General features: G+C 44.6%; 1 protein-coding gene across 1 annotated transcript in view; it reads left to right on the top strand.

The window, feature by feature from the left end:
* The window catches only part of Htr3b (5-hydroxytryptamine receptor 3B), a 26,500-nt gene extending 3,204 nt beyond the window's left edge, over nucleotides 1-23,296 (top strand). The window contains exons 2-9 of the mRNA XM_005347280.2: nucleotides 2,416-2,576; nucleotides 12,723-12,767; nucleotides 13,040-13,149; nucleotides 13,804-13,973; nucleotides 14,603-14,760; nucleotides 21,750-21,960; nucleotides 22,068-22,250; nucleotides 23,061-23,296. Of these exons, the coding sequence (XP_005347337.1) occupies nucleotides 2,416-2,576; nucleotides 12,723-12,767; nucleotides 13,040-13,149; nucleotides 13,804-13,973; nucleotides 14,603-14,760; nucleotides 21,750-21,960; nucleotides 22,068-22,250; nucleotides 23,061-23,296 (1,274 nt within the window). The remainder of the gene's footprint in view (nucleotides 1-2,415; nucleotides 2,577-12,722; nucleotides 12,768-13,039; nucleotides 13,150-13,803; nucleotides 13,974-14,602; nucleotides 14,761-21,749; nucleotides 21,961-22,067; nucleotides 22,251-23,060) is intronic.
* Nucleotides 23,297-24,312: the final 1,016 nt, after the last annotated feature.

Below are 24,312 nucleotides of genomic sequence, written 5' to 3'. Positions count from 1 at the left end.
GAGAGAGAGAGAGAGAGAGAGAGAGAGAGAGAGAGAGAGAGAGATTTGGGTCCCTTTGAGTGGAAGGTACAAAGAACGTACCTTCATCTCTCAGCATTATAACATATCCACCTCTATTTCCTGGGTTGATTCATGCCCATTTCAGAATTTTTCCAACTGAGACTTGAATTGTGGATTCCCAAAAGAGGGGGAAAAAAAGCTGCTGCCCAAAGCAAACTTTGTAGGGGGGATCATGGGGCTGCCTGGTTTGATACTCCCTACTTCCCCTCCCTGGGGTACAGCAGTGAGCAATGTTCTCAGATAGAGAGTCACACTGCATGTTTTGACGATAACAATTCACACAAACCTTAAAAATGATGTCCCGTGAAAGCCACCCACCTTCGTCCTGCATGTCCAAATAGCTGATCCCACCCTAAGCTTCTTAATGGGTGAACAGACAGCGAGTTAAAATGCTCATTAAGTTCACAGTTCTGATGATAACGAAAGCATGTTTCTCTGCCCACTACCAGCCTGGGATGACAACTCCAGCATCATCCGTCATTGGCCATTTTGATTTCCACCTCTCTGACATTGATAAATCATAGAAATTGCTGCTTGTGGTGGCAGTAACATGACTTAATTCATAAAGAAATGGGTCCAAACAGGATTGTTGCACAGGGAGTAGTGATCTAGATCATTCACTTTCCTGCTGGATTCCTCAGACCTTCAGGGATTCATCAGAATAGGGCCAATCCACACCCAGGATACCTCAGACAGCTTTCATCCCATGCAGTGTGTGAGGGGAGGTGTGCAATTTGCTTTAGCCCAATGACTTATCGAAGCTTCAAATTCCCCAGGGATTGGCGAAGCTTGTGGACAAAATATCTTTTTGCAATTCGAGAGCCCTCACAAATCTGTCACTTCCAATCCCTGATGTTTGTTTCCCTTGCTTGCTTTCTCCTGCCTCGACACCAATCGTGACTCCTAACAAATCAAGATTCCTGGATCAGAGGAAATGATTGTTTCCTGAAGCCAGGGAGAATTTTCCCAAAGCAAAGATCTCGTTTTTCTGACAAGTACATTTTAGTCAAGGACAGATGGTGTGAGAAAATAGATTTTTCAGTGGAAACAAAAGAGCATGAATTGAACTCTCATTGACTTCATTATGTGGGAATTCACGCTGATCTTTGGGATCAATGGATTGTCCATTACACGTGGGAAATCAAAAGAAAGGAAAAATAAAACACAGGCCTGGGGAGGCAGCTCAATGAGTAAGAGTGGTTTTGTTTCAAAGCATAAGGACCTGAGTTTGAATCCCTGGTGTTTATGGAAAAGGCTGGGCATGGCTCTGTATGACCTATAACTTCAGCACTGCAGGGAACAAAGACATGAGAGTCACAGGTGCTTGCTGGTTGCTAGTCTAGGTCCATGCTCAATGAGAGATCTTATCTCAGGGGAGTAAGTCAAAGAGTGATGGATTGGGACACCAAATGTCTTCCATGTGGTACATGTACCTGCCCACACTCACAAACACAAACCAACATAGGGGTTAACTTTGGGCTAAGGGTGTAGGTGAATTTTTTCATCATACCAGCAGAGTACATGACAGGAGCAGAGACAGAATCCTGTCTCGGTATGAGCACTGTGAAACGGAACTCTAGGTACCGTTTGCATTCCTGAAGATGCAGTCGCTTTATGTATCTTTACAATTCAGTCTCTTTTGAGGGCATATTCTAGTTTGTTTTCCTGTTGTGTCACAAACGCCATAACCTAAAGCAGCGTGTTCATCTTGCAGGTTACAGTCCCCTATCAAGAAAAGTCCTTAAGGCAGGAACTGAAGCAGATATCATGGGGGAACACTGCTTACTGGCTTGCTCCCAGGCTCTGGATCACTTGCCGTTCTTTTTTTTTTTTTTTTTTTTGTTTTTCGAGACAGGGTTTCTCTGTGGCTTTGGAGCCTGTCCTGGAACTAGCTCTTGTAGACCAGGCTGGTCTCGAACTCACAGAGATCCGCCTGCCTCTGCCTCCCGAGTGCTGGGATTAAAGGCGTGCGCCACCATCGCCCGGCCACTTGCCGTTCTTAAATGGCCTAGACACCCTGCCCACAGATGAGAGTGCCCACAATGGGCCACACCCTTCTGTATCAATTAATAGTCAAGACGATCTCCCACAGATGTGCTTACAAGTCAGCCTGCCGGAGGCAATTCCTCATTTGAATTCACACCAACAGCCAAGATTAGCCCTCACAGGGAACTTGGGCTGTCAGCTTACTTTGAGTAAGTATCTACTAGAAAGCTCACCAACTGCCTGTGAATTTGGACAGCCTAGAGTCAGTTGATTATCACACAGAGAGCCACCATGTCCCACACGGTCTGTCTACCGCTCCCTAAAGATGCTCATTGTCTTCATCTTCACAGCGACAGCTTTCTTTTCTAGGTATCCTAGGCACAGCGACTCCTCATCCCAGGACTCCCTCTCTGCATCGTCTCACCAGGCAGCTCTTACGGCAGTATCACAAGGATGTCAGGCCAGTTTACAACTCGGCTGAGGCCACCACTGTCTACCTGGACCTATGTGTCCATGCTGTATTGGATGTGGTAAGGACTAGCCTGCCCTTGCTTGCTCTTGCTGTTCTGGTGGATTGACTGATCGAACTATTGATTGATTGAGACAGGTCTCGTGTAGCCCAGATTGGCCCCAAACTCACTAAGGACGGCATTGTGCTTCTGATCCTTCTGCCTTTGCTTCCTGAGCACTGGGACCACAGCCAGCCTCTTATTGTGCTCTGTGCTTCATGCAGAAGCCTGGATGGAGTTCTAGTCCCGAGACTCTGGCTGGACTGCTGGTACTAGGAAGAGTCTGGATTATTTTGGAGATGGAGCTGATTTACTTATCTTTCCCATTGTTAGTGATAATGGCATATTATCGTAGACAACGAGGTCTGGGGTTACAGTTGGATGGTTGAGCATTTGCCTGGTGAGAAAGGGTTTGCTTGTTAGATCCACTACTTACTGTCTGAAGTTTGAAAAAGGAAAAAAGAAAAATGTCCCCCCTGATTATCGTGAATGTGTAAAGGGCTTTTTCTAGACTGTTATTAGAAGCTGGGAGGACTCATTTGAGACCCTATCAAAAACAACAACAAAAACAAACGGGGCTGGAGAGGTAACTCGGTGCCAAAGAGTATTGGCCTCTCTTCCAGAGGTCCTGAGTTTAACCCCCAGCAACCACATGGTGGCTCACAACCATCTATAATGAGATCTGGTGTCCTCTTCTGGCCTGCAGGCATACATGCAGGCAGAACACTGTATACATAATAAATAAATAAATCTTTAAAAAAACAAACAAAAACAAAACCTTGTTTCAGCTCAGGGTTTTGGAGGTTCCATTGCTTGGTTAGTGGGTTTCGTTACTTTGGGGCCTTCAGCAGCACTTACCACAGGAACGTGCCTCAGAACAAAGACACTCACCTCATGTGGAGAAGACCAGGAGGGGTCCAAGTCCCCTTCAATGGCAGATTCCAGTGAGGAAGACACCTCTTACCAGGCCCCACCTTTGAAGGGTTTCATGACCTTTCAATAGCTGCACTCTGTCCACCCAGCCTTCAACACTCTATCCTAGGTGGGGCTACTATTGCTGTGATAAAAACACTACGAGCAAAAGCAGCTTGAGAGGAAAGGGTTTATTTCATCTTCTAACTGCCAGGTCACAACCCAACACTGAAGAAGTCAGGGCAGGAACTCAAGTATGGCAGGAACCCGGAGGTAGGAGCTCCCTCGGAAGTCATGAAGGAATGCTGCTCGCTGGTTACTCCTCACAACTCCCTCAGCCTGCTTTCTTTTACCCAGGACCACCTGTCTAGGGTTGGCAGCACCCACACTGGGCTGAGCCTTCCCACATCAATCAAAGAAAAAAAAATACCATGCAGAATTGCCTACAGGCCAATCCTATGGAGACATGTTCTCAGTTAAGATTCCTTCCTTGTACCCAGTTGGCATAAAAGTAGCCAGCACACACTGTCTTCGGAGGACACTCGATGTCTGAACAGTAGCTGTTCTCTTAGCGCAGTCACCACCATAACAAAGTTGCCCCAGTGCAATGTTATCCCAGGGCTATGCTGAGCTGTCTACAGACTGTGTGTGTGTGCGTGTGCGTGTGTGTGTGTGTGTGTGTGTTTGTGTGTGTGTAAAGGCATGCATGCCACAGCACATATATAGAGGTCAGAGGACAACCTTGGGTACTGGACCTCATCTTCCTTACCATGTTTGAGACAGGGTCTCTCTGTTATTTATTTCTGCATATGTCAGTCTGGCCTTTGGGCTTCTTTCTGGGGGATTCCCCTCCCTCTGGCTCCATCCACAATAGGAAAACTGGAATTACAATTCTTGCTAACGTGTCTGACTTTAAATGGGTTCTAGGATTCCAAGTCTGATCCTCACTCTTCTGTAACTGAGCTGTCCCCAGCCCTATTCTCAACCTTTATACTTCAAGAAAATCATCAACATGGAACCACATATGCGTGACCTTAGACCTCTGATCCTTTCTGTTTGTCTGATTTGGTTTTTTGTTTGTTTGTGTTTGTTTTAGAGACAGTGTCTCTATATGTAGCCCAAAGTGGGCTCCAGTTCTTAGCAAATCCTCCTGCCTCAGCCTCCCAAGTATTGAGATTACAGCCATAAACCAGTATTTCACTCTTTTTTTAAAAAAAGGCTAGGTCTCCCTCCCCCCACCAAACATAGTTATTTAGTCCACTACAAAGCGACAGTGGGCATGGCAGCCACAGATGAGCTGCCCCCTCATGTCACTTCTCCCAAGCTCGTCTGCTATGTGTGGTGACAGTCCACTCCCTGCTGCTGCTCTGTAGTGTTCTAGGTCATTGCTCTTGTGTTTCTAACTGGTCTGAAACCTATTTTATTTTATTTTTCCCTATTTTAATTGATGTTATCTTGTTCACTTGCCAACACTATGCTGCTGTTTGTTTCTAGAATTCTGGTTTTGTTCATCTGTTCCTTCTATCCTTCTCTGTCTCAAGTATTTTATACATTTTTAATAAATGTTAAAAATATTTTTAAACATTTTAATATTGTTTTTGTTATTTGAGGTCGGGTCTCATGTAACTCAGGCTGGATTTGAACTCACTATGTAGCTGAGGGTGTCTTTTAGCTCATGATTCTTCTGCTCTATCTCCCAAATACTGGGATTATAGACATGCACCATGGTACAATACTCTAATTGTATCCCTACCCATTTTTCTACAGTAAATCACAGAATCTCCTATTTTTATGTGTGTTTGTTTCTTAAGAACAGTATCTTGCTGTGAAACCCAGGACTGTATGGAGTTTATTACATACCTCAGACTAGTCTGGAATTGGTGGCAATCTTCCTGCATCAGCTTCCCGGGTGCTAGGATTATAAGCATGGTAGTATATGCTGTAAGCCCAACACTGTGGAGCCATAAACAAGAGTATCAGAAGTTCAGGGCCAGTCTCGGCTACATGGCAAGATAGTGCCAGCCTAAGATACATAAGAGTCTATCAATCAATCAATACTCCCCAAATTCCTCCTTTCAACAAGAAATTTCACTTTTCCTTTTTAAAAAAGATTTATTTATTTTTTTTATATGTGTATGAGTGATTTGTCTTTGTGTATGTCTGTGTACTACCTGCATGTCTGGATCTGTGGAGGCCAGAAGAGGGCGTCTGATCCCCTGGAACTGGAGTTATAAACACTTATGAGCCATCATGTGGGTACAGGGAAATCAAACCCAAGTCCTCTGAAAGAGCAGCATCTGCTCTAGCCCGCTGAGCCATAGCTCTAGCCCCTAACTTTCTCCTTTCTCAGTTTGACTTTCCCATAACCTAGTGAAAGGGCCAGTCTATGATCTTAGACGGGGTTGTTTAATTTAATGCCAAGAGAATCCCCACCTGAAAGGCCTAGTGTCACACATTCCTAATAGATAACCCCTTTAAGGTCTTTTTTAATTGGATATTGAACGAGAATTTTTGGAGACTTAATTTCTTGCGGCTAACGTGTCCCTTGGCTAGAAGAGATACAGTTCCTCACCCTGTAGTTATCAGCGGATTATTAGGGACATCTCGCTTCCTAGAGTCCAACGTTAAACATGATCCGAATAAAGACACACAGTATGAGTGCCAGGGTGGTGTACACCTGTGATCCCAACACTCGGGAGACTGAAGCAGGAGGTTTGCTGTGAGTATGAAGCCAAACCTGAGAGACTGCAAGAAATTCTATCTCAATAAATACAAACAAGCCAACAAATAACTAAACGGCACACAACAAGAGCTATGTCATGCGAAACCTTAGGGCAGGTGGATAATGAGCCCTAGAAGAGGTTAGGATGGCTCTCAGCTGCTTCCTTAACTTTTTTCTTTTGATTTCATATTGATTAAGATAAAGTAGAACTGCTCAGCTTTGCCTTCAGTGGCTTATTTGGAGATAAATATAGAAAAAAAATAAGATCTTTACATCAATATTTTTCCTTAGGGCAAGGATGTCAAATTGAACTTTTAAAATCTAGATCTTCCTGCTTTGGTAAAAGAAAGCAAAATCATATTATTATTTTAGATAAGGAAACAACTGAAAATATGGCTCTCCCACCCCATGTTGTAACATACATTTGTTTGTTACTGGACTAGGTTACACATAATTCACAATTAGGTTCAGTCAATTCTTTCTGTTCTTTTTTTTTTTGAGTCAATTTTCTATTGCATGTGTATGTGTGTATGTGTGTTCAAGCATATTCATGCATGCGAAGCTGTGTGCGGGTGCTGTGGATGCTTGTGGAAGCCAGAGAGTAACCTCACTGCCATTTCTTTAAATAAATATATAGTGTGTGTGTGTGCGCGCACGTGTGTGCGTGTGTGTTTGAGTCACAATGGGCAGTGTGAGGCAGGTCTCTCCTGTTATGTGGGTCCCAGCTTTGTGGCAGGCATCAGAAGTTGCTGAGCCATCTCACAGGCCCTCAGCTATCATTCCTCATATGATATCAGTTATCACTCCATTCACTTTGTCTGTTTTCTTTCTTTTCTTTTCTTTCTTTCCTTTTTTTTTTTTTGTTGGTTTTTCGAGACAAGGTTTCTCTGTGTATCTCCCTCTGGCTGTCTTGGAACTCACTCTGTAGACTAGGCTAGCCTTGAACTCACAGAGATCTGCCTGCTTCTGCCTTCCTGAGTGCTAGGTTTAAAGGTGTGCACCACCACCGCCTGGCTTGTTCTCTTTTTAACATAGAGTCTCTCCCTGATCTGGAACTCCTCAAGTAGACTACACTGGCTCACAGAAGAGCCCCAGGAATCCACCTTCTCTGCCTCCAAAGCTCTTGAATTTAAGGGTGAGCCACTGCTTCCAGCACTTTTCATTGTTTTAACATCATAGGTTTCGGAGGATTGGATTCAGGTCTTTATGTTCACAACTGTTCTTTTTGTGGCTGTGATAAAATACTGACCAAAGACAAACTGGGGAGGAAAGAGTTTGTTTGACTTACAGGTTACAGCCCAGCAAGAAGGGAAGCCAAGGCAAGAAACTGGAGTAAGGAGTTAAAGCTTACTGCATTGCTCCTCCTGGCTAGCTCTGTTTTTCTTTTCTTTTCTCTTTCTTTTCCTTTCTTTCTTCTTCTTTTTTCTTTTGAGACAAGATCTCTCTTCACAGTCCTTGCTGTCCTGGAACTCACTATGTAGAGCAAGTTCTGCCTCCCAGTTCTGAAATTAAAGACACGCTCCTCTAAGCCTAGCTATTATATAGCCCAGGCCCACCTGTCCAGGGATGATGGTACCACCCAAAGTGGGCTGGACTCTCTTTCATTAATCAGCAATTAAGAAAACGTGCCCCCAGATATGCACCCAGACCAATCTGATGGAGGTGTTTCTTCCGGTGAGATACCTCCTCCTTGTATCCAGGTTTGTGTCAATTTGACAACAGCTGTATGCCAAACAGGCAAGCAAGTGCTGTCCTGAACCGAGCAGCTGTTCCACCCCCAAAAACCTTTGAGTTCTGGGGCTATAGCGTGGATCACTACAGCTACACATCCCCTAAGCTGTTACAAGTTTCTTGATAGAAAGTCTTCGTCGCTTGTGTTCTTATTTCCCACCACATGCATTGTGATTTATTTTACTTCCAAGATGCTAGATTGATACTGTAAAATAGATAGTGACTTAAAAAAACAAAACAAAACAAAACACCGACTCTAAGTTTGTCTCTATTGATGACTGGGTTACTCCGGAGACACTTTACAAATGTCACTGTTATATGTAGATGAGCCAGACAAAGGTAGTTGCAGCCCTAGGAACAGTTGTGAGGGTTCTGATAAACTCACTCGCAGATTCTGTCCGGAGGAAGATGCTCCCGCTGTGAATAGCGAACTTGCCGGATGCCTCTGCCAGCAGCTGTACTGCTAGCAACTCGTGCTGAACGAAGCACGCGCAGCCTGGCTCCCATCGCAGCACCTCGCCTCGCATAGCGTGTTTTGCCTCCTGTTTTGTTTATGGAAAAGCCTACAGTCTTGTCTTCGAATTTCTGAGTATTACGAGTTCCTTGGGGAAATCTGATTATAGAGATAATCTACTCAACAGTGAAGAGTTCCAATTTGTTTCTATTGAGTTTTGTCAATTCCGAATTCCGGATACCTTTGTATTCCAGCCCATTGACTGGAGCCTCCCAGCCAGACGTTCAGGCATCTGTTTCCATAGTCTCCGGAACTAGGAAAGATAAATAAGAATGTGAGAGAATTATCTGTATATTTGCTAACCACCAATTTAGATCTAAATAGACTCCCTCTGTTAGGAAGACTAATGAATTCCAATTCTCGGAAATATCCTTTGCTTTTAACAAGCAAGATGGAAGGTATCGAAAGAAAAAAGAGAGGCACGCAGAGGGAAGAGCTGTGAATAATGCCACCAGAGAACCAATTACACTCACCAGCTGGCATTGGGAAACTTGTTTCTTTGACAAAAAAAAAAAAAAATTGTTAGTTTTAGCCTCAAACTACTTTTTGACATCGCATTCTTTAGGACTGAATGATGAATCTTCCCAGCCACCCCCATAAGATTCTAGGACCAAAAAAAAAAAAAAAAGTGTAAATATCATTTCTAGGTGTAAAACAACAAAGCAGTAGGCAAGAAGAGGAAAATAAGCGATGGTATCAATATGACTGGCAAGTCGAATCAGCTGGACCAAATGATAGCGAAAAGGAGCCATGGGAACAGGGAGGTCCTCTTCCCAGCTATCCAGATCAATGAGAGGCGTTTATACGGTGCTAGGTCAGTGACAGACAAACCAGTAAGGAAAATGGAGACCCTCAACAGGTAAAGGAGCTTGCCCCAAGCCTGAGGACCTGAGCTCCATCCTCAGAGCCTACACAGAGGAAGGAGCGAACCCAGTGCCAAGGCTGTCCTCTGACCTCTGCACTCACACTATGGCACGAGTGTGCTTGTGCACAAACACACAGCCGTAATCCTGTGAGCATAGTTAACGACCGTTTCCATTAATATGAACTGCGTTCTGGAGGTTTACAAATACGTGTTTGTAGGGAATCCTCATTGAGGGTCACTAAGCCTAGCATTACTTGGGTGAGTATCGCATGATCTATTCCAGAATTTCTTGGCTCACACGTTTCCCAAGGAAGTGAAGTGAGTGGTATCCTCTGATCTTGGGCTCTCAATAGAAGACTTAAAAAAAAGAAAACCTTCCAGAACCCCCGCTGAGCCAATCTTGGCTGGGGGTCCCCACTGGTCCTTCTACAAGCTGTTCCTTGGGGAAATATTTGTGAATTCCAATCTTTTCGCTTTGCATACCACTTTAAAACCTGCCTCTCTCAAGTATCTATTTAAAGTCCATAAAAATCTGTAGTTCCCATGAGTTCAAAGCAGCCTTTGTTGAGCCTGGAAACAGGGTTCCTTATCTGCTTGCTCTTTCTTCTTTCCTGCTGTACCTAGAAATGCATATTCAGTAACCACCCACTTTCTTGACTGTAAAAAGGGGAAACTTTAATTCAAAAAGTTTATTGCGTTTCCTTTGGGCTTGGGGGGTAGCTCAGCTGGGGAATGCTTGCTTAGTGTGCAAGAAGCCCTGGGTTCTTTCCCTCACCCTGGCATAAACTGGGTATGGTGCATGCTGGTAGTCCCAGCGCTTGGGAGATGGGGCAGAAGGAACCGAACTCAGGTCTCCTGCAAGAGCACCACTCTCAATCACTAAGCTATCACTTCAGTTCCCCGATTAGCTTTTAAAGGCTGGGTCTCACGTATTTCAGGCAAGCCTTAAGCTACTTATATAGCTGAGGATGACTTTGAATATTGGGTCCTCCTCCTGCCTCTGCCGCTGGAGTGATGGGACCACAGAAGTGGATCGCCAAGCTCTACTCTAACGAGGTCTTAGTGAGCTTGTGGTTCAACTTTCACACTTTACTTAGCAAGTTACCCATCTGCTCTAGGTTTTCTGGTCCTCTGGTATGCATTTGTTCATGGAGTCTCTTATGAATGTTTGTGTTTGTGTTTCTTTCGTATGTCTTGTGATGTCTTGGGGCTGGTGAGATGGTTCAGCGGGTCAAAGCACTTGTTCCCTCCCCCGCCCCCTACACACAACAGTACTCACAGTAGAAGGTGGGAACTATTGAAAGTTGTTCTCTGACTTCAACACACGTACTTTGGCATATATGTTCCCACATCACTTAACACACAATAATGATGATAATGATGATATTTAGATGTTTTAATGCCTCATTTTGTCAACTTTTATAAATTTATTTTTTTAAAATTTTATTTAAAGTGTATGAGTGTTTGCCTGCACATAGATCCACAAGCCACATGTACACAGTGTCCTCAGAATCCAGAAGAGGGTGTTAGATCCTGGCACAGATTCCTCTGGAAGAGCAACAAGCTCTCTTAACTGTTGAGCTATCTCTCCAATCCTAGAATATTTGTATTTATTTTTATATGTGTGTGTGCGTGCCTGCATGTTTTTATGTGTGCAGGTGTTGATGCAGGCCAGAAGAGGCCATTAGAGCCTGAGAAACTGTAGTCACAGGTCATTGTGAGCTGCCAGATGCGAGCATGGGAACCAAACTCGGGTCCCCTACAAGAGCAGCAAGTGCTCTTAACTACTGAGCCATTTCTCTACGCCACACAAAAAGCTTTCTGATTTTGATAAAAATCCCACTTTTTTCTTTTTCTTTTATTTTATTTTATTATTTATTTATTTTTTATTTTTTAAATTTATTTATTTATTAAGGATTTCTGCCTCCTCCCCGCCACCGCCTCCCATTTCCCTCCCCCTCCCCCGATCAAGTCCCTCTCCCTCACCAGCTTGAAGAGCAATCAGGGTTCCCTGACCTGTGGGAAGTCCAAGGACCGCCCACCTCCATCCAGGTTTAATAAGTTGAGCATCCAAACTGCCTAGGCTCCCCCAAAGCCAGTATGTGCAGTAGGATCACCACTTTTTTCATTTGTTGCTTTTGCCTTCATATCTAAGAAAACATCACCTAATTTAAAATCCCAAGAGTCTGAGTTTTCTAGTCTTAGCTCAAACATTCAGGCTTGTGATCCATTTTTTTTTTTTTTTTTTGTTTTTCGAGACAGGGTTTCTCTGTGGTTTTGGAGCCTGTCCTGGAACTAGCTCTGTAGACCAGGCTGGTCTCGAACTCACAGAGATCCGCCTGCCTCTGCCTCCCGAGTGCTGGGATTAAAGGCGTGCGCCACCAACGCCCAGCTTTGTGATCCATTTTTATAGTTAATAGTTGTTCGATATGATGTGTGTGAAATAACCCTTCTCTTTTAATCTCCAAGAACATCTTTCTTTTGGATTGTCCTTTACTAGGTTAGATGTGGAGAATGCTGGTAAAGAGGGTTTTGTTGCTGTTGTTGTTACTGCTGCTTCTGTTTGGGCGGGGGTGGGGGGGATCTTTAACAAAATATCACCAAGGCGCTGGAAAGGTGACTCAGTGGTTAAGAGCACTGCTCTTCCAACGGATCTGGGTTCAATTCTCAGAACCCACAGGTAGCTCACAATCATCTGTAGCTCCAATTTCAAGAAGTCCAGTGTCCATTTCTGGCTTTCATTGGACAAATATACATGAAGGCATGTCTCACCCACATTCAATGCTTTCTTTAATTTAGAAACCATCACCGAGTTATTACAGACATGGAAAAACTACATCTGTTGTCAAGAAAGTGTACCTCACCTGTATTGAGCTCATCAAGTCTGTTTCATAAGCAGACACATTTAAGCACAAAGTAACTTAACAGAGATGTCTGCATGTGTCAGTGCAGATAGCTTTCATTGAAAGATTATGAATAATATCTTGATTAGAAGTAGGAGCTTGGTCTCATCTTTTCAGCTCAATATTGGCTAAGACATACGTATCATTTTTTTTTAAGTTTGATTAATGGCAGAGTAACTAATTAAAGCAGGAAAAGAGATTAGAAAAATCACTCAAAATGTTAAGTGCGGTTAGAGCGCTATTTTGTCCTGGATAATAGAGCAACATGCAAAGCCACAGGTGTGCAAGATAAGCGGGAACTGAGGATACTCGGGTATCAAGGAGGCTAGGTAATGTTTTTAAAATCAGCTTTGGTTGGTTGGGTTTGATTTTCCTCCCTCTTAAATTGTCAGATGTTTGCGCTTGCCTCTGATAATTGATGTACTGAGATGTCGTGGGGATGCTTCTGCACTTGCCTTCGCTTGATCATGTGCTCAGATTCTGTGAGGATGGTTTTTTTTTTTTCTTTTTTGTTCTGCAGGACGTACAGAATCAAAAATTAAAGACGAGCGTGTGGTACCAAGAGGTAATCCATTCATTCTCCTTCCCCCTCTGCATTCTGGGTTCCTGATCAGGATCTACCGCAAAATGTGGTTATCTTAAGGAGGTGGTACTGCCACTAGGGAGACAGTCTCTTTGCTCAGAGAGACTACATTCATTCAAGGGTGTAGCCGTAGAATGGATTTCCTTCCCCCTAACAGAGCACATCACGGGGCTGGTGACTGGATCAGTTCTCAGTTATGACAGTACACTTAAGCTTTCTCGTGTTGCTGCTTCCTGCTTGACTGCTCTTAACAGGTTTGGAATGATAAGTTTTTATCCTGGAACTCTAGCCTGTTTGATGACATTCAAGAACTCTCTCTCCCTCTCAGTGCCATCTGGGCCCCCGACATCATCATCAATGAGTTGTAAGTGTTCTGGGGGTGTATTTCTGTGACCTTTGGGTTGATTCACCTGTTCGGGCCAAATGCCAATTCCTTTCAGTCATTGTTGCTATACTTTTGTTTTCTCTGGTTACTGGGGTTATACTATGGGGAATATTCAGAATGGAATGGCCACGAGTTGACATGATTCAGGATACAAATTTGGAGGCTAGAGAGATGACTTAAGAGTTAAGAGTAGTTAAGAGTACGTCCTGCTTTCCAGAGGACCAGGGATTCAGTTCCCAGCACCTACATTGGGTAGTTCATAACCTCCTGTAACTTGGCTCCTGGGGATTTGATGCCCTCTTCTGGTCTCTGTGAGCATCTGCATTCATGTGAGCATACCATCCCCATATACGTATAATTTAAAATAAAATAATTCTTTTAAAAGATACATATTTGATCAATGGTACTTGGAGTTATTGTTTATTGTTGTAGTTGTAGCAGGTGAGTTAATTGATGAGACTTGTTATTTCTGAGAGTCACCTCATGGGAAATATCATTCTATCCTTTTTCTTTTTCTTTTTTCCTAGGTCTTACTTTGGGTCTCAGGGTCACTACCACCACATAGTCAGTTTTGTGTATGTTTGGAAAAGACTAAGGTTCTCTCCATAACAGGTTCTCTTGTGTTTCCTGTAGTGTGGACCTTGAAAGATCTCCCGACCTTCCCTATGTGTATGTGAACTCTTCTGGAACCATTAGTAACCACAAGCCCATCCAGGTGGTCTCCGCATGCAGTTTGCAGACGTACGCCTTTCCCTTTGACATCCAGAACTGCAGCCTTACCTTCCACAGCATTCTGCACACAGGTAAATGAACCACAAGAGACGCAGTCTGCTGGCAATACCTATGCTGTGTGGGCACACATGGGTGAAATGACATTAACGTCAGATCTATTTTACTCTTACACATGGTTGATTGTTTAAAAAATCTAAACCTCAGCTGGATGTGGTAGCACTGCTTGAAATTTCAGCACTTTGGAGGTGGAGGCAAGAGGATCAGAGAAATTCAAGGTCATCTTTGGCTATAGAGAGAACTTGAGTTTACCTGGGACACACAAGACTCTGCCTCAAAAAATGTATTATTGCAGTGGGTTTTCCTAGAATTCAGACAAGGTACAATGTTATAACCGGTGCTTTTAATTTGTTATTATGATATCAGGATTCTATCATCATTGAGGATGTTCTAAAAGTCACAGAACATGCTTCATGCACTGTGGAGAGCAGGCTTCAACTTCAAATTCATAGTTTAACAAAAGATTAAACTATTTTTGGTCCTCCCCTCACCCCCGCCTCTACTCTGTAACTCAAACACTGGTGATACTGTGCGTGTGGTCAGGATAAAAAGAAAGGCTCAAACTGGGGTTGGGTAAGTGGGGGGTGCTGGCTCCTGGTTCTCCCTCAGGAAGCCCATTGTTTCTGTTATTTTTTTTTTTTAGTGGAAGACATAGACCTGGGCTTTCTGAGGACTAAAGAAGACATTGAGAATGACAAAAGGTCATTTCTGAATGACAGTGAGTGGCAACTGCTCTCAGTGTCTTCCACATACCACATCCTGAGGAACAGCGCTGGAAACTTCGCACAGATTCAATTTAACGTAGGTTCTCCTTCCTACCCGGTCTTCACGTCTCTGCAGTTCGTGGCCTTCTCTATTGAGCTGCGGGATCTGCTTTATTGCATATCCTCATTATTACCTGAGAAAAGCGTGTTGAGATGGCTCTGCCCATCCCCCTGAGCTGCAGTATTTGAGAGCAGAGATCCCGAGTCACCACGTTACCACCATAATCTACAAGGGAATCAGAGAGAACAGGATGTAGACTCCAGAGATCTGACCCACCTCACAGCAGAAGCCTTCAAACCTTTTGGCTTACACAAACATTATCACTTCTAATTGCCACTGAGAATAAAGCCCAAAGCAATGTACACCATCAGCATTACAAGGAACTGGAAGAAAACAAAACGAAACAAAACAAAACCTGTCTCATCAACATAATTGTCCCATTTTTAATTGAGAAAATTATCAATTAATTTCAGATGCAGATGCAGAAAATGACCATATTACTAACTTGAATATCTGAAGGAATTAGCTAGTAGTCATCTGCATGACCCACAGAAACAATGAGTGGGGCTGGGGCCGTAACTGAGTTGATAATTTACAATAAGCCCTGGGGCTTATCATTGGTACACATAAACCAAGCATGATAACACACATATGTGATACCAGCACTAGGAAGAGACCAGAGAATTAGATCAACTTTGAGGCCAGCCTGGGCTACATGAGACCCTATTTTGTAAAAAGAAAGAAAAGGAAAGGAGAGGGAGGGAGGGAGGGAGGGAGGGAGAGAGAAAAGACAAGAGAAAGAAAGAAAGAGAGAGAGAAAGAGAGACAGACAGACAGACAGACAGACAGACAGACACAGGTAGAACAAGTAAGTAGCTTCGGGGTCAGAGGCAACAACTGCTGACCAGGCCATGGTGGAAGCCACGGTACTCTAATGCATGCCTGGTCAAACTGTACCCAGGGAAATTTGTCTGTCTTGAGGAGCTCTGGGAAAAGGACAGTGGTGCTCACCACTTTTCCTGCCAAGCTTCTGTTTCTCTGGCTTTCCTAGCAAACCACCCTGCCATGGTCACGGGCAGACTCACATCACCAGAAGATTCTCAATGCTAGAACTCGGCAGAGAGCCCTGCTTTACTGCGCACAGTGAAGGTGGTATTTGTGACAAGGCAGGGGGATGGTATCCATGGCAGAGAATAAATTCAGTTGAAAAATAGGTCCTTCAAACAGGTCAGGAGTGCCTGTGTCGTGGATCTCTCCAGAATCAAGCCTTGGGAATGAGGAGCCTGCAGGTCAGACTGAGGGCTGATGCAAAGAGATCAGGGATCCTGAGGACATGAATGGCCTCCATTGCCTGAAAGGTGTCTGTTTTCTAGAAAACCTGTGAAGCCAGCGCCTTAAAAGCACTGGGGTTTGAGCCTCCCTCATGGCTACTCCTTGGCTAGCAGCCCATCACCAAACAAAACACGCCTGTGGAGCAAGGGATCAAGGGTGCCCATTGTGGCCTGCCTGCCCTCTCTTCTTTGTTTCGTGATCCTACGGCTCAAGTAAGGGCCTTGCTCACAGGCTCACACTAGGCGAGCATTCTACCACTGAACCACATCCGCAGTTCTTGTCCACTCGTTCTTAGAAAGAGAAAGAGAGTAGGGGGAAGAAAGCTTTTTTTTTTTTAATTTCAATGAGTTTCTTGGCTAAGAGTAAACACCTCATTAATTTTAAAGATATCAGCCTGCAAACATTATTAATGCAGCCCAAATAATGGAGAGCATTAAAGGGAAATGCGAGGGAATGGCAAGTGCAAGGTGGAACCAGTCACCTACCAAGCACTCCACGGAGTGCTGCACACACCATTACCTACACTGCACGGAGACAAAGGCGTGAGCGGCAGGTAAATGGGAGTGTGAGTGTGGATATACCCTTGTGCGAGCTCTCTCTCTCTCTCTCTCTCTCTCTCTCTCTCTCTCTCTCTCTCTCTCTCTCTCTCTCTCCAGTTACACATTACATGACATCCTTTCCCCCTAAATATTAGCTTGTCTTCTTGAGGGTAGCTGGACCCATTTGGAATAAGAGAGAAGGCAAGCACTGCTTCCTGAGAGGTGTCCCTCCATGCAGGAACCATAGTCCGGTTCCTCTCTGTTAGGGTGTTTCTATGAAGCATACTGGAGGTAAGGATATATGCATTTGATTTCCTGCCCTGGAAGTTTTCCCCAAGGTGTCTTTGCCCTGGGGGTCAGGTGGATTACCTGGCCAGGCTAGCTTTCACCTGATTCTCTGGAACCCATTCCCCTCCCAAAAAATCCTGAGTAAAGTCACAGATTATATTAGCCAGACTCAGAAGTAATCTAGTAGCTTTGGAAAGACTCACATGTTCCAGAATGCTTGCTGGTTTCCATCTCTCCCAACCTCCACGCCTTTCCATGGCTGCCTTGTGCCCCATGCCTGGCTTCATTGTTTTCATACCATGTAAGACATTCTGCATTTAGCAACCAAGGCATCCTGGTGTCATTCAAAAGCCCTGTGCCAACAGTGCGCTCACTGGTGTCCTGACGGTAAAGGACCATCCTTCTCTTAATCTAATCACCTGCTGTGTCCCAGACCAAGCTGGGGACAGTTGGAACAGGCAAGAGAGACAACATTCTCTTCAAAACACAGGATCATTCCACACTAACACACACAGCTACCATCTATCTGGCATCAAATGCTCAGGATGGCATTGGTACCAGTTAATGCAATCACAGCCACTGGTGCTTATCACAGGGAACCACCAATGTTTTAGAATCTAACTGTATTGCACAGGAGTCCCAGACAAAGCTCTTCTCCCTGTAAGGATGTTTGTGTACAGCCTGGGACCCAATCCAACAGCCATGGGAGGGGAGATTACCTCCAAAACATTATTAGAGGTGCTGGTTCCCAGAAAACAGCAGGATAGACATTCTGTTTCTGTATAACCTTGTAGGAGTGGGCAGATATAGGGAGAAAATCTAAAAGTCATTTTGGATGGAAAGGGCCAATCAAGATACCCTGACGCTGAATGAGAACTCACCAGGCACTGGAAACTTATAGAGTACTGGGGAGATGAAAAGGGAATTTGGGAAAGAGAGATGCCTCGCTCAATCTTTTTTTCTATCATGATTCTCTTTTCTAGATTAAGGTGAGTTTATTGAGATTTCCATTGAATGCTCTAAATTTAGGATCCAAGGATTCTAGTGTCCTTCAAAAACTCTTGATCAATAACGTGGATGCAGCTCATACTTGAGAGGACACCCTTCCAAGGAAGAGAAGGGAGGGAAAACAGGAAGGAAGGGGGGGGAAGCTTGAACTCTAGAACCATCCTAGGGTTGCTCAAGGAATGTGATAATCACAAGATCCACAGTCTGCATCTCCAAAGTCCTCGCTCTGGGACAAGGCTCTTGCTTAAAAGGCAACAACTTTCCCATTCCTTCTGAACCAGGGGTATGCGGAGGGATTTGGGAGGGGAGGAAAATGGGCTTCTGTATGGAGCATGAGTCTGGGCGTCAAAATTCCAAGTATGTCATAAAGACGGTCATGCAAAATTGAGTACTGGTGGGGTCTACCATCAAGGAGGCAATTAGAGGCTAACCTTGGGGCCTGTTCCATCTCCAAGGAGCTCTCCACACACACATTCTGAATTAGATTGATCTCTTTCATTAACATCAATAGGCTCCAAATACCTTTGTGTACTTATTATTACCTGGCTTTAATGGATAATGAAATTGTGGCATAATATTGCTAACACCTGAAGGGTGTCTAATGGAGAACACAGGCTGAAACTAAAGTGCTTTTTCTTCCTTTGCTGTGGAATTTAAAGGCACCAGCTCCTCTAGCCCATTAGGAATGATGGGCTCTGGGTAGGGCAGGCTTACAGAGAACAGTGTCACGCTGAGCAGGTGACACATTCCTCTGAGCAGAAGCAGGAGTCATGGGTTCTCAGGTGAGGTCCGTATGAAGACTGACCCCAACAGGATGCCCACCATTTAGGCTAATCTCACATCTCCAGTTGACTGAAACTAAGGGTAGCCTTATTAACCGATTCTGATGGAGTTCAGTGAACATCTCAGAAGTAATGATAGTTGAAGTTTAATCTCTGTTGCTGGGGCACAGCACTGTGACCAAAAGCTTCTTAGGGAGGAAAGGGTTTATTTGGTGCAAACTTCCAGGTTACAATCTATCACCAAAGGAAGTCAGGGTAGGAACTCAAGGCAGAAACCATTGAGGGACTTGGCTTGCTGGCTTGCTGACTTGCTGGCTTGTTCATTCCCAGGCTTGTGCTTAGCTAATTTTCTCATATAGCCCAGGACCACCTGCCTAGGGATAGTGCCACCCACAGTGGGCATAGCCCTCCTGCATCAAGTAATAATCAAGGCAATCTTCCGCATACATTCCCACAGACCAATCTGATCCAGACAATTCCTCTGTCCAGGTTTTCCTCTTAGATGACTCTAAGCTGTGTCAGAAAGACTAAGCTAACAAGGACAATGACAGACGTAAAAGGTACAGAGATGAATAAGAAAGGCTCTTGGTATCTATTATAGACATCAAAATCTGCCCAAGGAGCTATATAGCTCAGGCGGTAGATAATTTGTCTAGCATGCAGGAAGCCCTAGGTTCAATCTCTGCATAAAATAAAGGCTAAGCTTAGGAAGTCTTTAGTGGCATCATGCAAATGAGATAAGGACTCTGGTTTTGGTTCATTCTGGAGCAAGATTTCTTTCTACCCCATAGACTTTTCAAACACTAGCCACCAGAGTACGGCTCCCAAACTCCTAAAACCAGGCTAGGACAGGGACTTATCCTACTTATGACACTATGTGTCTCGTATTTACAGTAGTATGTCAGCAGCCTCCTCATGCTCAGTGTTTGCTGGACAAAGGAAAAGAGAGCGGACAATCAGTTGGGATAACAATAGATTTACATACATAGGTTCTATTTCCTTGACTACAGATCTGGGCCCTTCCCCCTTAACCAACATGCCTCTTGCTTTTCCTTTTTTTCCTTTCTTTTTTTAAATGAAAACAAACTATCTTTTTTTTTTTTTTACATACCAATCCCAGTTCCCAGTCCCCCCACTCCCATTCCCTCTACCTTCCTCCCCACCCCACCCCCTTTCATTCCTCAGAGAGGGTAAGGCACATTGCTTTGGGGAGGGTCCAAGGCCCTCCCTACTATATCTAGGCTGAGCAAGGTCTCCATCCAAAGAGAATGGGTTCCCGAAAAGCCAGTACAAGCAGTAGAAATAAATCCTGGTGCCACTGTCAGTGGTCCCGCAGTCTGCCCCAGCCATACAGATGTCACCCACATTCAGAGGGACTAGTTAGGTCCTATGCTGCTTCCTTCCCTATCCTGCTGGAGTTGGCGAGCTCCCGCCCTGTGCTTTTCTTTAGGGCAATACTCATAGACTTTTTTCCCCTTCTCATGCAATCTCTGCCATGAAGTCTCCAAGGGTGATCTTACTTTCTTTCCTCTACCTGACCAGGTATGACCTCTCCAACTCCCACTCTAAGAGACCAGATCACCAGCATCTCAATGCCCCCCTCCTCCTACCCCACCTCCCAAGGCTGTCTAAGTCACAGCCCAACAGAGATGTAGGTTGATGATAGTTCATTGTGTTTCTTTTTTCTTATTGACTGCCCTTTGATAGAAATGTGTTTTAACCAAATTATTGCAAAGCGATGTGTGTTGCACTGGTGTAGATATTTGTAGCCAATTATGTTTAATGTGAAAGACAACAGCCAGATTACAATCCACCAAACAGCTCTGGCCTGCCAAGCTCCACTGAGTCAGGACATGGTCCCAGATCCAATGACTATGGAGCCTCAACTCTCGAACTCCCCAGCCAAGCTGCCCCGCCCCACTCCATCTCAGGCCTCGGTACCTCCTTTCTGTGTTCATTTCTTTGTACTTTTCTCCCAGAGCAGGATGTGGAGATGAGAGAGAAAAAAATTAATAATGCCTCCTCTTCCACATCTGGGCAGATCCAGATTTGTAGCTAGGCTGTAGCTGAGGAATGAGCACCAGGAATCAGAAGGTGTGGGGTTACATTACACCTCAGCCACTGACTCAGCTTCCTTAAGGGTACAGGGTAAGGTTATCTATCGAAGAAGTTGATGAGAATAAAATAAATGATACAATAGATGAAAAAGCCTCCAGCACATGATCTAACACATAGAAAGTAGTCAAGTGTCGCATTGTCTGGCAAATCCAAGAGACGGGAGCTGTTAAGCAGTGTGCTCGTGCAAATCAAACAGCAAAGGGACCAGGATATTGGTTTGCCCCATCAGACTTTACTGAATGTCCACCACCAGAGAGGCCTTATTGTCAGCCCTGAGGGGAAATCACCACCTCAGAGAAGGGGCCTTGATCTTGCCTCTACCTCCCCAATGTTGGGATTACAGGTGTGTGCCAGATCATCCAGTTTATGCAGATCAGGGGATAGAATCTAGGACTTTGCCCATGGTAGGCAGGCACTCTATCAACTGAGCTAACCCCAGGTTATCAGCCCAGGATTGGTGGACAGAGATGGGCAGATCCAGAGAACTCATAAGCAAGCCAGCCTAGCCAAAGTGCTGAGCTTCTGGTTCAGTGAGATACCCTGTCTCAGGCAGTGAGTCAGAGAATGATAAAGGAAGACACCTGGCATCCTGTTCTGGATTCTGCATGCCTATAAATGGACACACATCTGCATGCAGACACACACACACATGCAACATTATTAGGTCTTTGTGAAAACTTTCCATTTTTTTTGAATCACAAAATAGCCTTGTGTGTGTGTTTTGTTTGAGACAGGGTCTTGTTATGTAGTCGAGGCTGGCTTCCATCTCATAGCAATTCTCCTGGTCCTGCTCCCCACATTCTGAGGTTCCAGGCATTTCCCAGCACACCCAGTTGCCTCAAATATAAACTACATAGCCATTTTGCATTATTCATAAGGGCTGGGTCTTAAGGACTGTGGGCTCAGCCCAGTGTTAGACTGTTTGTTTAGATGAAAGAGCTTCCTCGTCTTCTGCCAGGTGGTGATTCGCAGATGCCCATTGGCCTATGTTGTGAGCCTCTTGATTCCTAGCATCTTCCTGATGCTCGTGGACCTGGGGAGCTTCTACCTGCCCCCCAACTGCCGTGCAAGAATTATATTCAAGACCAATGTGTTGGTGGGCTACACAGTCTTCAGGGTCAACATGTCTGACGAAGTGCCGAGGAGCACAGGGTGTACGTCTCTGATTGGTAAGCAGCTCGGGTGTCATCGGACACCCCCTTATAACCATTCTTGGCCAAGATCTGGTATTGCACGAATGGTAGACTGAATACAACCAAATCCCTTTCCTCCCCAGGGGTCTTCTTTACCGTCTGCATGGCCCTCTTGGTTCTCAGTTTATCCAAGTCCATCTTGTTGATCAAATTCCTCCACGAGGAGCGACACAGTGGGCAAGAACGGCCTCTTCTTTGCCTTCGAGGAGACCCTGACGTGGATGAGTCTAGATTGCACCTGTGGGCTCCAAGTGCTGAGACAACAGGTTTGTGAGAAGTCTTGTGATCCTCACCCTGTTTGCTTTGTTGTGCTGAGCACCTGGGTCCTGGGGAAGCACCCAGCCAGTCTGGCCAGCACGAATAATGGGAAACTCGAGCTTTTCAACCCCTGTTCTGAGTTTGAGATTTCTTCTGCAGACTGAAGGTGACTTCCTGCTGGGAGGTCATTTTAGCTTGAAGGTCAGGCTTTCAGTCACCTCTAGTTTGCTTCATTTCTACCACAGTGACTGAGCTATGAACTAAAAAATTGTAGCATTCTGGCATACAAGCATGTTTGCACACACAACACACATCACTATACACACACAGACACTGTACACTTTATACACACACATCGCGCTATACATACACATCACACTATACACACACATCACACTTTACACACACGCCACACATCACACTATACACACACAGACACTGTACACTTTATACACACACATCGCGCTATACATACACATCACACTATACACACACATCACACTTTACACACACGCCACACATCACACTATACACACATCACACACCACACATCACACTGCCTACATACACACACATTATACATCACACTTTATACACGCACACACATCACACTACATACAGAAAGGTGGGAAGGAATACGAATGGTTGGGTTCTGGTTGCTTTATATAAAGAAATTTAAGAACCATCTATCCTAGCTCAGGAAATCTTCTAGCTAGGTATAGCCTACACACACCTCTCTTGACACAGGACAGCTCTGCCAGGTTCTCTGGGCCTTCCCTCTTGACAGCTCATCTAGAGTGTTTTCCTCTGTCACACAGAGTCCCCTGTCCACCAGGAGCACCTGGTTCAGTCGGGTTCTCTGCAGGAAGTCTGGCTCCAGCTCCAATCCATCAACAACTCTCTCCGAACTCGGGAGCAGGTTTACCAAAAGGAGGTGGATTGGCTGGCCATCCTGTACCACTTTGATCAGCTGCTCTTCCGAATCTACCTCGCTGTGCTGGGGCTCTATACTGTCACCTTGTGCACTCTCTGGGCACTGTGGAGCAGAATATAACAATGGAGATTGCTGGTCTCACTTGATGTGGGGGGGCACAACAGTTAGGGAAACCTTCACTGTGTCTGGAGAGGGATTGAAGGGGAAAGAGTGGGTAGGCTTAAAAAGTTTCTCTAGGACTCCATTGTCTCTTTTCAGTGGCTACACAGATGAGCATCTTAATTGGTTATTGACTGAACCAGTAAACATATATGTTCATAATAAAGATGTATAAACAGAATAGAGTATACAGTAACAAGCAAGTTTTTACCTTTCCTGAGCCACAATCAGCAACCATATATACTTAGGCTTTTAAGCAAAAAAAAAAAAAAAAAATTGGCTTTAGATTTTTGAAGCAGGGTCTCTTGTATCTAGGCTAAGCTTGACTAGTAGGCAACCAAGGATGACCCTGAACCCTTGATACTCCTGCCTCTACCTTCCAAGTGCTGAGATTGTAAGTACTGTGCCACCGTGCCGGGCTCCATTTGATATAATCTGCTTTAAGAGCCCATATGTTTTGAGCCCTGCTTTGGTCTCGTATTACCTTATATCCTTTCCCTTTAATGCATGTGTAAATGTGAGGAGGAAGAGGGATAGACAGACAGACGACAGACAGACAGAGATTGCCCAATAGCCCACATGCTTCTAGACTTGACGCTGAGACTGGTTCTATCACTATTCACCCAGGAGACCTTAGACTTCACTTCTCCCACTTCCATTTGCTTAATTTAAAGTAGGGGCTGTTAATATTTACTCTCTCCATGTCATAGAATTAGGAAAGCAAAGTAACTCAACAGCATTTTGAAAAGTAAATAACAGATGACAAAAAATAAATCTGACTTGCCTGCTATCAACAGAGATGGATTCTGGTCTGAGTCTTTGGTGTGAGTGTGGGCTTCTGCTTTCTCTTTGTTCCTTCTGCGTTCCCCCATACCAAGCTCACCCAGGGCCCCGGAGTTCTCCATGTAGGGATTCTGCAGTAATAATTGCAAAACACTTCATGCTAGCTCACTGCTTGATGAACTCATATCTGATGT

This window comes from Microtus ochrogaster, chromosome 5, assembly GCF_000317375.1.
Source record: "Microtus ochrogaster isolate Prairie Vole_2 chromosome 5, MicOch1.0, whole genome shotgun sequence".
Taxonomy (NCBI): domain Eukaryota; kingdom Metazoa; phylum Chordata; class Mammalia; order Rodentia; family Cricetidae; genus Microtus; species Microtus ochrogaster.
This window is presented reverse-complemented; position numbering and strand designations above follow the sequence as displayed.